Raw genomic sequence first — 16,321 nt, forward strand, 5'->3', positions numbered from 1 at the left:
TCAGCTTGCTTGCTCCTCTGATGCTGCCTGGCCTGCTGTGTTCCTCCAGCTCCACACTGTGTTAGCCTATATATTATGCTTTTCAAAGATTTTATTTTTAGCATCTGCAAGAAGTCCTATTTAAAATCAATACTCTGGGAATTTTAATAAGTGACAAATTAACGATATTTTTGGGGAATGTTCAACCATTCTGTTTCGATTTAGTCCCAAATAATAGATTTCAGTTTTCATCTTAAAACTTCATTTAAGATCTCTGCCTAGTTGCAAATGATAAAGCGCCAGTCTAGTGTGAAATAATTTTTTTTTTTTTTTTTTTTTGTATTTCTCAAAAATATTATCAAAGGTGCATGTTATCCCCTTGTATTCTATTTTGAAACTCCTGAATCTCTCGTGATCAGAGCTGGTGTTAAGGATATGTATATTTATAAAATATTTTCAGTTTTATTTATTTTAAAATTATTGTAGCGTAATACTTGATTCTTGGATAGTGCTGACTTATTATAACAGTTTCGGGCAGTGATTTTTCTAGATTTCATATGTATAAAATCTGTGAAAAGCATCATAATGGGCTTACTCCATGTTCCATATTTATTTATTGTTCAATGCTATTTTCTACAAATGAATGTATGCATTTAGTAGTTGGGCTGTCCAGGAAGCCCCCATTCAGTTGTGATAAGTGCATGAATTGAAGTGCCATGTAACCAGTGGCTAAAATGAATGCTGTTTCATTAATTGTTGAAATTGTCATTCCAGTAATAAGTTGTGTTATGAAAGTTTGCAGAAGATAAATATAAGTAGTAGGGTTAACATTCAGACACTTAGCAGATAATATTTAGTAATGACAAACACAGCTACTGCTAAACTTCGATTGCAAACTAAAATGTGCAGCTGAACAAAATAAGCGAAGATCTAGGTTATAATAGCCAAGTAAACTGAATTTTTGAATCTGTCTGGAGTAAATCTTTGAGATTATTCCAATTAAAAGCAAGGAACTAGTGTTTTAAATGGGAGGGTGGTGGTAGTTGGATATTTTGTTCAGGATATGCTCAGTTACAACTATATCTAATGCAGCATCTTGTGGTGAGAAAGCAAAATTGCACCAAATCCCACTTAAGATAGTTAACGAACAAATGTTTCCACCCCAGACACTATGGTGCATTACATATTCAGCATGTCAAGAGTTACTTATTTAATTGAATAAGGGTCTCGATACCAGCCACTTCTATGTTGCCGAAAACTAATCCCTTGTCGATTTTAGAAAACAATACATAGTAAACCAAAAATCTGTTTTTGAAATTTATCCTATAGCTTAGCCTTGAACAGTTGTATACGTTGTTCTTAAAATCTATTTTGTATATGCCAGGGAGGCAATGGCCTAGTAATTAGACCTATTAATCCAGAAACTCGAATGTTCTGGGGACCTTCGGGGAAGGAAATCTGTCATCCTTAGCTGGTCAGGCCTACATGTGACTCCAGACCCACAACAATTTGGTTGGCTCTTAACTGCCCTCTGGCAGTTAGGAATGGGCAATTAATACTGGCCTAGCCAACAGTATCAACATCCCTGAATGAATTTTAAAAAAAGTTAAAGATTGTATGGTAATTTGCAATTTGTGCAGGTTGTAATGGAGTTCGTGGTAGTTTGAATTCTTTAAACACTGGTTATTTTTAACTTTCTCCTTGTTATGTGGGCAAACTAATTAAGATGATGAAAGCCATGAACAAATCCAATGAGCATGTGTTAGCATTCGGAGCTTGTTTCAACGAGAAGGCAGATTCACACTTAGTATGTGTTCAGAATGATGATGGGAACTACCAAACACAGGCCATCAGTATCCACAACCAGCCCAGAAAGGGTAAGTGCATGTGAAGTTACCTAAATGCAAAAATTATTCATATGTTTGATTTTGATTTTTGTCTGCATGTATTGCTCTGTGAAATTACTACTCCAAGTATTTGTAAATATATTATTCATTTGTCAAGTAGAGGCTGCAAAAATATAATAGTCATTGAATGACTCTTGATAGCAGTAAATAAGCATTAAAATGATCCACAGCATGACTGTTTTTTCATAATTCTGTTTTGCAGTAACGGGAGCCAGTTTTTTTGTGTTCAGTGGTGCTCTGAAATCGTCTTCTGGCTACTTGGCCAAATCTAGCATTGTAGAAGGTAATGGCAATGAATAAAATACTAGTGTGAGGAAGCTGTAAATTCCATCCATTAATTCTTATCCTGTTCAGATGTTGGGTACACTTCTTTTGAGTTTCACCCCTCCATTGTGGAGATGATACAGTATTTCCAACAACCAGGCTGAAGCACTGGTGTGTTATGTATAGGTCCAGGATCTGATTGTGCAGTAAAAATGGGTTGGCAATGGCCTAGTGGTATTGTCCTGGACTGTTAATCCAAAAACTCAGCTAATGTTCTGGGGACCTGGGTTCAAATCCCACCACGGCAGATGGTGGAATTTGAATTCAATACAAAGAATCTGGAATTAAGAATCTACTACATTGCTGATTGTTGGAAAGACCCAGGTGATTCACTAATGCCTTTCAGGAAAGGAAATCTGTTGTCCTTACCTGGTCTGATGTACATGAGACTCCAGACCCACAGCAATGTGGTTGATTCTTTACTCCTCACCTGACAAAGAAGTAGCGCTCTGAAAGCTTCTGACTTTTGAACAAAACAAAAAGTCTGTGCTTTATTGTAACTGTTGATTATCATCCACAGTTAGTTTATCCAAGGATAAAATGAATATCATTTGAGTTGGGGGATTCACAATTTGGAGCATTTAAAAGCAATACCTTTTTACTGTCCTGGTAGCTAAATCTTGATGGTTTGTATATTACGTAACACTTCCGATAGATTGCAGTTTTATAACTGCACTGATTTACATTAAATGGAGACTAAGTGCAAAATTTATTTTGGTCTTGCTGTAACTGAATTTCTACTTTGAATGTATTTTCAGATGGTATGATGGTACAGATCTCAGCTGAAACAATGGATTCTCTGCGACAGGCACTGCGAGAGATGAAAGATTTTACCATAACTTGTGGCAAAATTGATGCAGAAGAACCACAGGAACATGTTGACATACAGTGGACAGAAGATGACAAAAATATCAATAAAGGGTAAATGAAGGCAGGAGGGAAACTTTTTTGAAAAGAATTAAACTAAAATGGCCTTACAGTGTGAGAATAATCACGGATTTGTGGAGAGTGGTTGGGTGTAATATCAGTGACTGCAATAGGAAATTAAATACTCAAGATCAATAAGCACCATTTTTCTCGAGTATTTTGGGCAATGTGTTTAAGTGCATGGCCATTGCAAATGATTTTATGCAGTCCTTGTGGGAACTTTTGGGTTGCCCTCTTGCTCCTTGTCCTATTTTGCTACTCTTTTCTCATGAAAATGGTAAGTTAGATGGAGAGACATTAGTGTTTAAAAATGGTAATGCATGGAATTAGCTATCTGAGTGTCAAGTGGTATTTTCATATCAGTTGTTTGGCTGATGATCTGTTTCTTCAGTTCTAATGCAGTTTTTCTGTGCTGTATTCTATGTTGGAACAAACCTGTGAATAATCTATAGAAGTCGATGCTTGTTTTCAAACTCAAATAGGCTTTCGATAAAATGAAGCTTTACGTCAAGGCATTAATAATCCTGATTTTGTAATGTACTAATTTATCAATGCAGTTATTTTAAGCTTTTTGAATTTTAAATTTGTAGTGTTGTCAGTCCAATTGATGGAAAATCCATGGATGAAATTGCAAGTGTGAAGATATTTCATGGGTCAGAATTCAAAACAAATGGCAAAGTCATTAGATGGACAGAGGTAACAAAATATGTTGTTTCTGGTCAGTATTGCACTTCTGCATTAATTTGGTGAACATCTTGGGATGGACACCATCTCTTTTTGGGGTAATATTTGATGGTTGCTTATGCAAGATGCAGGCATGCATGAAATTTGTCTTCCGTTTTCTAAGTTTTATAATTTCAGGATAAGGGATTTAGAAATGATGTGAGAAATGCCTTCACCGAAAGGGTTATGAATCTTTGGGAATCTCTCTAGCTAGAACATTCTGGATGCATCATCATGGAATATTTAAGGCTGAGTTTAACGGATCTTTGTACTCGTGGGGGATTCAAAGAATGATGGGGAGTGAGGGTAAAAGTGCAGTTAAGGCCAAAATTATCTACGATCATGTTATATATGGGTGTAAGCTTGACAAGCCATATGGCCGTTTCCTACTTCTGATTCTTATGTTCTCCTGACATGTCATTTTAAGGCATTAATCTTTAGAATATGATGGCAGAGTTCTAGTAATTGAAGTCTCAGCACATCAGAAAAGGATTCATCACTCGGTTGAGAAATGAAACTTTGTCAATCTACAAGACTTTAAATGTCTTTTATATCTCACTTATTTGGTGAGAATAGTATTTGCCTGATATCACAGTTAGGTAAATTGTTTATGGATATTTGATTTTCTTGGAGGTGAGTTACTAATGCAACATTCATACTTGTGTTCAAATCCAACCATAATTATGCTCCCTCACTTTCTCTCTGTAATCTGCTTGAGCCCTTGTTGGTGTCTGTATGCCTCCAGTTCTGGCTGCTTGCACATTATAGTTAGTGGATGTACCTTCTGTTACTTTGGTACTAAGCTTTAGAATTTCCTTTCAACACCTGTCTGGCGCACACCACTCGTTAAGACGGTCCTTAAAACCTATTACTTTGATTAAGCTTTTGATTGTTTGTTTGTTTGTCATTATTCTCTTAATGTAGCTTGATATCAATATTTAATGGTAAAACATTATCTCAAAGGCTGTATATAGAAACATTCTTTTGTTTAGCCTAGGAATTCCAATCATGTGATTGTGTTTAATAACTTTGTTTGAACTTGTCTTTTTCTTTTAAGGTGTTCTTCCTGCAGAGTGAGGACCAGCCCAGTAGTCTCAGTGACCCAGCTGATCATAGCAAACTTACAGAGAATGTAGCTAAGGCATTTTGCTTGGCACTCTGCCCTCATCTTAAGCTGTTGAAAGAGGATGGAAAGGCAAAACTGGGTCTGCGTGTCACACTTGATTCAGACCAGGTACATAAATCTAAATCTTGCATCCCGACAAACTAAGCTTGGAGTAATAATTTATCCTTGCTTCTCAAAGTTAGACTTTTCCCACAGATGTGTAAGCTTGTCTGAAAAATTCTCTAGATGATTATTAATGCTTTGGATTGTCATGATTTTGGGGGTGGGGGAAGCAATTATGGTGTTTAGTTTTGTCTTGCCTGTCTCAACCACTTTCCAAGGTTTGTTCCAAGTTATCATGAGCAGAAACAAATTGCTGGAGGAACTCCGCAGATCTGGCAGCTTCTGTAGGAAGAAAGCAGGATTAACGTTACGAGTCCAATGACTCTTAATCAAAACTGTTAGCAGCTAGGCAACAGTGGTACTTATGTTGAGGCAGAGGGCGAGAAAGATGAGTTGATAGGTGGAGATGGAGCCCAGTAATTGGAGGGGGGGGGGAAGAGAGAGAGAATGGGGTAGTAAACAAGGAGGTAATGGAGCGCAGGTCAAGCTATAAGCTGACTAAGTGATAATATGGGTGAGTTATGCTGAATGTGACTGTTCTAAAAGCAACTTGTCTTAATGGGACTGGAGTATGGGATAGGTACAAAACATGAAGGGGTGGAATCAACCTCAAGTTATTGAACAAAGAACAATATAGCACAGGAACAAGTCCTTTGGCCCTCTCAGCCAGTGTTGACACATTTTGCCATTCCATATTAAAACTGTCTTTACTTAGAAGATCTATATTCCTCTATTCCCTTCCTATTCATGTATTTGTCCAGGTGCTGGTTAAATGCTGCTTGAAGTTGAGTCCTAGTGGAAAATGAGATGTTCTTCAAGCTTGCCCTGAGGCTCGCTGGAACACTGCAGTACGCCTGTGATAGAAGTATTGGCATGGAACACGGTGGTGTGTTGAAGTAGCAGGCAACTGGAAGTTTGGGGTCACTTTTTGGATAGAGTGTAAGCATTCTGCAAAGTAGTCACCCCACTTGTGTTTCATGTCCCCAAGGTAGAGAAAATCACATTGTGAATAGCAAATACACTAGATTGAAGTACAGTTAAATCGCTGCTTCACCTGGAAGATATGTCTGGGGCCTTGGCAGCTGAGGAGGGAGGAAGGAAGTAAATGTGCAGGTATTCTACCTTCAGTGATTGCATGGGAGTGTGAGATGTTGTGAATGGAGGACGGTGTCCCAGAAGGAATGGTCTCTGCAGAATGCTGATGAGGGAGAGGAATGTGTCTGGTCATGGTATCCTGTTAGAGGTGATGGAAACAGTAGTTTACAGTCCTTTGGATGTGGAGGCTGGTGGGGTGGAAAGTGAAGACCAGAGGGACCCTACCATTGTTGTGGGAGAGAAGGGAAGGGGTGAGGACAGAAACATGGGAGTTGGGCCAGATATGGCTAAGGACTGTCGGTCCCTGTAGTGGGAGTGGGACGACGTGCTGGCATAGTGGTTAGCACTGTTGTTTGGAGGGTTGGTGCAGACTCGAGCGGGCAAATAGCTTCTTTGCAAAATAGTGATCGAGACCTTTTTGAGGAAAAAAGTGGCCATTTCTGAGGACCCCTGTGGAAAATTGCATAGTCATAACAGATGGGATGGAGCAGGGTGTGAGGATGTATAGTGCAGATAACGGAGTCGGTGGGTTTGTAGTGTATGTTGGTGGCCAGCTATCCCCAGAAACAGATATTGAGGAAGGAGTCAAGAGATGGACCAGGTAACTAGAGAACAGGTTGGAAATTGAAGTGAAATTTATAAATATTTCCAATTCTGAATGATAAAGGGAAGCAGCAACAATGATGTTATTCATGTACAAGACAATGTTTTAAGGATGGACCAGATTAGGATTGGAACAAAATGTTCCATGTACCCCAGAGTGACCGGCATAACTGGGACCAATGAAAGTAACCATATCACACCTTTTGAGCTGAAGAAAGTGAGAAGAATTGCTCAAAATCAGTAGCATCTTGGGTTGGTGGCAGATGGGACAGTTCAGGACTTTTCTCAGAAGAAGTGGAGGGCCCTGAAACCATCCTGATAGGGGATGGATGTGTAAAGACGGACCCATTGTTTCTGCCTTTTCCTGCCTCTTGGAGATGACGACCTAGTGGTATTATCACTGGTCTGTTAATCCAGAGCCCCATTGATCCATTTCCAACTGTTGAAAAACCCATCTGATTTGCTAATGCCCTTTAGGGAAGGAAACTGCCATCCTTACCTGGTCTGGCCTACATGTGACAGCAGACCCACAATAATGTGGTTGACTCTTAACTGCCCTGGTCAGCAGTGCCCTCCTGCTATGAATGAATTTTAAAGAAAAAAAAAATTCATGTCCATCGTGAAGAGGGGTCAGTTGCTGCCCGTGAACAGGAAATTCTGAAACTGACGAAGTGTTGGAAGGGATAGTAGGAACTGCAGATGCTAGAAAATCTGAGATAACAATGTGTAGAGCTGGATGAACCGAGCAGGAAGGCTGACGTTTCGGGCCTAGACCGATGCTGCTTGGCCTGCTGTGTTCATCCAGCTCTACACCTTGTTCTCTCTGAAGTTTCAGAAGGGATTGGATAAGGAAGAGCAAAAAGGTTGAGGTCAGTAGGAGTAAGTTCTGTGGGCCAGAAACAGTGGGTCGAAGCAGAGTTGGGGGACTGAGCTTGGAAATCCCCAGGTGAGGTGAGTTGTGGACTGATGCTCAATGGTGGGGTCATGGTCAAAGGGGAGATTGGAAATGGGAAGAAAAATGAAAGTAAATACAAAATTGAATGATGCATCGAGGAATCCGTCTTGCTTGATTCAACATTTAATGGAGAAACCATAATTATGGTTTCAAGGGAGAATGAATAGGAGCATTCTTGAATGTCAAATTAATGATGGCTTTAAAAACCTTTTCAAGTGTCTTTAAACAATATAAAAATGCATTTTCTTTCTTTCTCTCTCTTTTTTCTCCCTCTCCCCCCCCCCCCCCCCTCCCTGGTACTTGTTCAAGTAGAATGGAATATTTATTGTTAACCAAGTCAACTTACATAAATTTCTGTTTATTTACTCAGGTTGGCTATCAAGCTGGTAGTAATGGACAGCCCCTTCCTTCACAGTATATGAATGATCTGGACAATGCTTTGGTCCCAGTAATCCATGGTGGAGCTTGTCAGCTGAGCGAAGGGTCAGTTGTGATGGAGCTCATCTTTTATATTTTGGAGAGCTTCTCTTAGAACACGAAACACATTTTTCTTCTCACTGATGGTATACTTTTCTCCATGATTAAAGACATTTGCACTTTAAAATTAAACTGGTGCTCCATTATTGCTGAATCTACTATGCACCATGGATCATTGTGATTAATGTAATGTAGGACAGGGTACTTTTCATTGTTCTAAAACATATGGACCTGATCTGTTGTTGGACTGATACTGTACTGAAGCATGAAAATTGGAATTTCTGCTACTCGTTTACATTGCCTGGATTGACAGTATATCTATGTATCATTCTTGAGGATTATAAGAATGGTTTGCAAGTTGAAGTAAACTGAGAACATATCAGTGGTTACCGCGACACTACATCACATAAGGACAGTGAGATGCATTGGTGACACCAATACTCACTGACCTCTCTCAGTATTTTCCTTACATGATCAGTTAATCTATCTGGTTTGTATATAATGTACTTATGTATGTCTAAGTTTTGAAGCACTTAACTTATGCCTTGTATGCCACATAATAAGAATATTGTGGTAATCTCTAGCCATGAAATAAAAGTAATGTATAGTCTAAACGTAAAAGACTTTTTAATGACTTTCTCAGCCATACTGCATTTGGTATCAGCTGTGTTAATTGTAATTGCTGGTGCATGAGCACCTCCTGTAATAACTGTTCATATGTAGAGGGATTAGTGTTTAAGACCTCCAAGAAGGGAACCTGCTTCTATTATGGACATTATTCTAAGTATAGGAAGGTATCCTTGGGTACTAGAATGAAGCAGAATCTTGGTCAAATGAATTCCTGTAAGTAAATTATAAAATGTGGTTATTTAAAAGCCAAAAATACTCTGTATATTTGTTTTCTTGTATTTAGAAACATCTATGTTAAGAGTAATTAATACAAGGGAAATGAACATGCCCATAATTGGAAAAAACTGTAGCATTGGCTTAAGACTTAGCAAATAGGTGTTATCTCTTAATCCAGCCTATTTCCTTCACCTGTATATTATTCCTTGAATTGAAATAGGTTTTATCTTGCATATGAGACAAATATACAGAATCACCTGTACATTTAGATGAAATGCTGTCCCATTTCTTTTCTATTGGCAGTAGACAAATGTGCACTTTAGAAACTGACTACAAATAAATGGTTTCCTAATAAAAAAAAAAGTTACTGCATAGTATATTAAATATTTATCACATTAAATCAACAGCAATAAAAATATTCTTGCATAAATTTGTGACTTTTTTATGCTAAGAGTTCAGAAGGCCTGTGGTTATTATTAGTTTACAATATGTACAGAGATTTCAGGGAAGAATCTTGTACTAACGTTTGTATCATTGTTTTTTTTTTTTCAGAAATTTCATTAAAATATCTCACTGAATCAAACTTTTACCCCCCTTTTCCCCCTCCCTCCCCAGAAAATCAAGGCTTTGCAAATAAAGCCTCCGTACAAATTTAAACTTTTCGTTTTTAAACATCGTCAACATCCTCCTAGGTTTTACTTCCATGCAGCAGTTCACTTCTGCTTGAAGCATGTATTAAAATAGTGAAACTAAGTTTAAAATATAGGAAGTTTATTTATTTATAATAATCGTGGATTTTCTACATTCCACTGCCCTGTTTCTTTAAGGTAAGGTAGTTTTCAACGTGCATGTTTCCAACAAAGACAAGGTTTAAACAGATATTTCACATCTTTGGCTTTGTATGTATATTGCATTCCTAATAGCAGCAATTCACGGATTCTTCTGTTCTTTTACAGTAGCAGTCATGAAAAAGTGCATAAATTTTATCTTTGACCTGGAAAAGAAGAATTCAAATGCATTAACAGTTCACTGCATAATAAAACAATAATGCATATGACCCAATAATGCATATTTCTAACTAGTCTGAGTCTGTAATTATGTAATAATTACAATGTTAGTACTTATGGATTTTTAAAAAAAGCAAGGGCAGACTCTGAAGCCTCCATAATTAGACCTTTAACTGAAAGAACAGGAACCTGTAAAGCCAGTTAGTCTAATATCTGCCAGGCAGAATATTTAGAGTATGATACCATGAGTTAATATGGTTCTGTAAAAGGTAAATTGTGTTCAGTTCCCTCTGATCCACCAATGTAATGTACTTGGACTTCAAAAAGACATTGAAAAAGTGCCACCATACAAGAGGATCAAGACTGACAGGCTCACAGTATTACATACTTTGGTATATTGGATGCTGCAGATTATATATGCAGGTTTCCCTTTGACAAAGCTTTGATATTTGTGAATTGTGCAATGTGTCATCATGCAACAATCAATTTAAATTTAAAGGAACCTGCGTGATGTATGTCAGAATATTTTTGTTATGGCCCTTGGAGTATTGGTACTGGAGTAACAGTGCACTTAGCTGGTCTTCGCTTTTATCCAAGATGGCATTCTTGTACTGTATTGTACTAAAATGGTTCGGGCATGTTACCACTTTCCTAGAGTTGATGTTTTTAAAAAAAAAAAAAACTAGCCTAGGCTATTTGAATTGGCAGACCAGTTGCAGTTAGACTTGAAAGTAGATACAAGGTTAAAGTACAACATTTGAAATTGGAAGGGCAAGCAGATCTGATGGTAATTTGCAGTTAGTGAGAATTCAGTAAGTTATAGCTGGGTTCAAGTGGGAAGTAGGACAGACAACAAAGTTGATTACTAGCTTGAAGGTCTAGAATAAAAATACTGAGTCGAGGAAAAACTCAAGTCTAATCTAAAAGTAGTCGTGATATTAATTAAATATAATGCTTTCATATTTAGAAGTAAAGAATAAAATCCAATAAGGTCACAGAGAATTTAAACAACTTTAAGAACAAACCTCTTCTATCAAATAGCATGCTTATCATTTAGGTTCATGGAACAGGTTCCTGTGAAAGTATAAATCCAATTCATGTTGGGAAAGTGCTTAACTGAAGGAACCCAGTCATCTCCATGTCTGAGACTGATGGTTCAAACAAATTCTGTACATTACAAAGGTAGACTCCAACCCAAATCCTGACTTAGACACCACTATTACAGATTAGCCTGCTATGTTATCAAACTGCAGGTCTCCCATTTTGGCTGCACCTCCATGTGAAATCTTGTCTTGTTACTGTCACCAAGTCACTAATAACAAGAACATCCAATTTTTGCAACATTCATTTTATCCTTCAAGAACAACAACAAAAAAACATTTTCTGGCTAAAGTGAACCTCTGCAGAGAAAGATAATTTTTCATCTTTGATGTACGTGCTTTAGGTTATTTAAAGGCTAGAAACTGTGTTAACCCTTTCTGTATCTTCATTGAATAGACTTCACAACAAATCAATAATTGTGTTTATTAGAGAAACCTAGTTGATGGATTTTTCATTCTCAATTTAATGTAGAAAAAATATATAGTTGTCAAATTGGAACTTGGGTAGAATCTTTTATGTTGTGACCCGTACAGTATTGTGTCCAGTGACAGTACATCCTTCTATCTCAGTCGTAGAATATTTTTGAATTGAGAGAGACTGCAGAACAGACCTGGGGGCCTTGTACATCGACTAATTAAGGCAGATGCACGATGGCCATTTATTACGATGGCGAATGAAATAAAGAAACCTAGCTCCAATTGTATAAGCATTGGGAAGATCATACCTAGAGTAGAGATAGTAAGAACTGGTGATGCTGGAGTCAGGGAACACAGCAGGCCAGGCACCATCAGAGGAGCAGGAAAGCTGATGTTTCGGGTTGGGACCCTTCAGAAATCTGAAGAAGGGTCCCGACACAAAATGTCAGCTTTCCAGTTCCTCTTATGCTGCCTGGCCTATTGTGTTTTCTCATGCCTAGAATAGTTTAGTTTTCATCTAAGAGGAGACAATTGCATTAGAAAAAGAGTTCAGAGAAGGTTCACTAATTTGATCATCGAATCTCTGCAGTATGGAAGCAGGTCATTCAGCCAAACAGCAGCCACAATCTTATTGAATCACACAAAGGGCTGAATAGCCTATAGTTGTTCCTATTCCTTTATCCTATTTAAGCTATTCATTCCCATATTAAGCAAATATGACCCAGTAAAATAACAAAAAACTCTTCAGAACTTAGTTTCTGAGCTGAATATCCACTTTACAACAAGACCAAATGGAAAAGTTTTAGCTATCATTTGATTAAAAACATGCATGAAGTAGTACAAGTGTTCGATAACTCAGCTGTGGTTCTAGGCTGAGGGGTAAAGAGGAAACCAAAAACAAACCTACCTTAAGTTAAAGCAGTTACTTTAGTCCTGTGACCTAGGTGAACATAAAGGTGATTATTAATATCTGCTATTGTCATATTGCCTTCCCCCCCACATGTCACAAGTTTTATTTAACAGGCTTATCTGCAGATGTTCTCACCTAGTGGCTGGATCAAGGACCAGCCATTTTTCTGTATTAATTTGCAAATCTTGTCCATTAAGAGGTTCTCTGATTTGAACTTTTAGTTCCAATCGACCACCAGTAGATTTTCTACCATCAAAAATCTAAGGTTAAGAAAGAAAGTGTTTGAGTCAAAATTCCAACAGCTTTGCTACTTTGAAACAAACATTATGCCAGCTGTGAATACTGCTGTGATAAAGCAGTACCATTAAGTAACTTGCCCAGCTAATTAATATCATTCACTCAATATTGCCATGAAACTTGAACAAATCATGGCTAAAGAATAATTGTAATTTAACAAGGTAGGCATGCTCCTTTCTATGTTAAGGTTATACAAGACTAATGCATTTAAAAATACTGGCAACTTTATCTACTCAACAACCTGTATATTTATAGTGTTAAAGGTACTTCAAGAGTTTTGTCTAGCTAAATTTGGCTTTGACCCCTCGCCACTTGTTGGAGTTCAGGCTGGAGAAAGGAGAGAAGAGTTTAAGATGTCAATTTTCAGTAGAGAAAAGCAGGTAGGTATCATTCCAAATAAAAACCAAAAAGAACTGCAGCTGCTGTAAATCAGGAATAAAAACAGAAGTTGCTGGAAGCTCAGCAGGTCTGGCAGCATCTGTGAAGAAAAAAATCAGAGTTAACATTTCGGACCCTTCCTCAGAACGGATTCTGGATTAGTAAGCAGCTTTAGACACCAAGAATGCAGTCTGATCACGTTTTGTGGGGTCCAGGCAAATTTGGCAGTGAATGGCTAAACCAGCTGTCTGCCATTTCCATTCAACTCTATTCTATGGACTTGAGTGAGGGGACATTTTGGGGAACAGTCAGATAGATTCATGGTTTAAATGGGGATTGGCATGAAAGATGGAGGTTAAGATGTAGCAGAGCAGATTGGTAACTGTGGTCCATTCACCTTGACATTTCCAAAGGTTAGACAGTTGGGACTTTTAAAACACCCACTTTCAATGAATAGGGGGAGTTTTTAAACTAATTGACAACATAGAAAGAAGTAGGAGTCATGGAGACAGCCAATCAATGAAGTGATCAGAGATGGTCTCATCTGAAATTGATCTAATGGAATTAGTGAAGTCACACAAAATGATGAGATTAAGGAGGCACAATGCAGATTGGCACCTTCTGTGTGGTCAGAGGGAAATTAAAAATTTGGGTTGGGGCACAGGCCTGGAGGACAGCAAACGTGGTTCCACTTTTCAAGAAGTGCAACAGAGATAAACCACGGAAATACAGACCAGTCAGTCTCATCAGTGGTAGGCAAATTACTGGAGAAAATTCTGAAGGAAATAATTAATCTCCATTCAGGAGGCAAGATTTGATCGGGGACAAGTTAGCATGACTTTATTAAAGGAATTTGTGCCTAAGAAATTTGACTGAACTTTCCAAGGAGTTGACTGGGTGCAAAGGTGAGGGTAGTGCACTGGACACAGTTCAGAAGGATTTTAGCAAAGCATTTATCAAGGTTCCATTTTCAGTGGAGACTGAGAAAGAAAGGTAAAAGCATATGGGTTCCAGGGTAATTTGGCAAGTTGGGTCCAAAATTACGTGCCTGCAGGCTGACGTCCAGTAAGACAAATATTGGCCAGGTGGTTGACAATGACAAAGAAGCTCTTATTATACAGGAGCATAAATCAATTACTCATTTTGGACCTTTGCAGGTAGAATTTAGCACTGAAAAGCGTGAGCTAATCCACTTTGTAAAAACAGTATAAGACAGTAGCTAATGCTGCCTCACAGTGCCAGGAACCAGAGTTCGATTGCACCCTTGGGCGACTGTCTGTGTGGAGTTTGCATATTCTCCCCATGTCTGCATGGGTTCCCTCCAGGTGCTCTGGTTTCCACCTCCAGTCCAAGGATGTGCAGGCTAGGTGAATTGGCTATGCTAAAATTGCCCATAGTGTTCAGGGATGTGTAGATTAGGTGGGTTATAAGGGGAATGGGTTGTGGTGGGATGCATGGAGGGTTGGTGTGGACTTGTTGGGCCGAAAGGCCTGTTCCCACACTGTAGGGATTCTACAATGATGATACAAGGGAGTAGTCCGTGAATGGTAAGAAACGAGGAAGCTCAGAAGAGGAGGGGGATTTTTTTTTTAAGCTCATTCATAGGGCACAGAGACCATTCTCGTCTCTCTGGCTTAGTTACCAACAGTTTTACTGGTTGGGAAACTCTTAAAATATTTAAGAGAACGCACTGATCATAATGCTTTGCACAACAATATAATGCAATCTACTCCATTCCAAATTTGTTTATGTCAGATTATTTAACAACTGGTAATGTTTAAAACATTACATTCGAGTTATTCACACGGATTAATTTGAATAACTGAACCTATTCTCAGTACAAAAGAACAACTGACAACAGAAGTAATCTGCCTGTGCTATCTTTTCTGACGCAAACTAACTTCTAAACATACTGCAGCTATGATCCCTGAAAAGTAATACTTAAATAGCCTAATGTTCTTATTCAGGTCCTCTAGGACATCTCTAACGTACACAGTACTACTGGAATTTGTTTTATGTGGACTTGGTATATTATAACTTGTAACAAATACAGAGAATGCTAGAGAAACTCTAGCAAGTTTGGCAGCATCTGTGGAGAGAACAGCAGAACTATTATGACTTCTTCATTATCAGCTTCAAAACATTAACTCTGCTTCTCTCTCCAGTTTCCAAGCTTAATGTTTGAACTGATCTTACTGAATCATATAATTAAATAAGAGGTGCTGGTCTTTGCAGCTAGCAGAGTACAGTGGAGATCAGTGAGGCAGATTTCCTTACGATAGTTATATGGATCACAAAGATCAGTTCAAATATTAAGCTCGGAAGGTTTGCCTGGTACCCACTGAAAAGTAGTTTAAGACTAGTAACTCTATGCACCTAAATGGCTAATTTTATTTTGTTAAAGCATATGAAGACTAAAGCAGAATAAAAACAATTTTTATATAACTGGTAGGTAATAAAATTAAAGCAATGAAAAGAGATCAATGGCATGATTGTTTTGGGTGGTGGCATTTCCTGCTGTCAATTGAAGAACCAGTAGGAAATGTATAATCACAACAGCCCCACAGCTAAATACTACTCTGGGGAACTTTAACTAGTTGGAGATGGGACATCCACCCCTCACTTAGGTGAGACAGCCATTAGACAAACATGTTGGGTATCAGCTCTGTAGTCCCTGCAGTGGGCAGACTCGGATGACAAGTACTCCTATGATTCTAAGCCCTGGGGTGGGGGCGATGGTGTTGTCTTGCACAGAGAGGGGAATAGAGAGGCTCCTAGGGACTGGTTGATGTCCCATGGCAAGGTCTATGAGAAGTGGGATGTACCCTTACAGGATGACATGCCAGACTTCTCCCCTACTCAAAATCCCCTGTCTCAAGATTGATACTGGGATGGGCAGTGGTCTTCAGTTGTTGACTTTTTTTTGGGAGAGGTCACCAAAGAATTTGAGGGCCCTATGCCCCCAAACCTGCTGGCAGGAGGTATAATTCTATCTAATGACTGATAGTGACTGCAACTAGTTGCAGTGTGTATAGCAGCTAAATACTAGAATTGTGCAGCTCTGAGCAAGTTAGAGATGAAAGGTTTTAAATTCACCTCACAGTGCTGACACCTCAATTAGCTTCAATATTCATAAGACAGGTTAAGG

The 16,321-nt window shown here is 38.5% G+C and overlaps 2 protein-coding genes across 3 annotated transcripts in view; one reads left to right on the plus strand and one right to left on the minus strand.

Annotated features, from left to right (window-relative positions):
- Positions 1-8,832, plus strand: part of LOC109921918 (zinc finger FYVE domain-containing protein 9-like) — a 100,363-nt gene extending 91,531 nt beyond the window's left edge. For both annotated transcript variants that reach the window (XM_048601677.1, XM_048601678.1), the window contains exons 13-18: positions 1,706-1,856; positions 2,089-2,169; positions 2,969-3,131; positions 3,728-3,833; positions 4,918-5,094; positions 8,112-8,832. In XM_048601677.1, the coding sequence (XP_048457634.1) occupies positions 1,706-1,856; positions 2,089-2,169; positions 2,969-3,131; positions 3,728-3,833; positions 4,918-5,094; positions 8,112-8,273 (840 nt within the window). In that variant the 3' untranslated portion in view covers positions 8,274-8,832. The remainder of the gene's footprint in view (positions 1-1,705; positions 1,857-2,088; positions 2,170-2,968; positions 3,132-3,727; positions 3,834-4,917; positions 5,095-8,111) is intronic.
- Positions 8,833-9,818: 986 nt separating this feature from the next.
- The window catches only part of LOC109923552 (coiled-coil and C2 domain-containing protein 1B-like), a 65,705-nt gene continuing 59,202 nt past the window's right edge, over positions 9,819-16,321 (minus strand). The window contains exons 16-19 of the mRNA XM_048602098.1: positions 15,087-15,210; positions 12,634-12,758; positions 12,496-12,528; positions 9,819-10,058 (exon numbers count right to left, since the gene is read on the minus strand). Coding sequence (XP_048458055.1) covers positions 12,516-12,528; positions 12,634-12,758; positions 15,087-15,210 — 262 coding nt within the window. The 3' untranslated portion in view covers positions 9,819-10,058; positions 12,496-12,515. The remainder of the gene's footprint in view (positions 10,059-12,495; positions 12,529-12,633; positions 12,759-15,086; positions 15,211-16,321) is intronic.

Source organism: Rhincodon typus, chromosome 10 (assembly GCF_021869965.1).
Source record: "Rhincodon typus isolate 14 chromosome 10, sRhiTyp1.1, whole genome shotgun sequence".
Classification (NCBI taxonomy): domain Eukaryota; kingdom Metazoa; phylum Chordata; class Chondrichthyes; order Orectolobiformes; family Rhincodontidae; genus Rhincodon; species Rhincodon typus.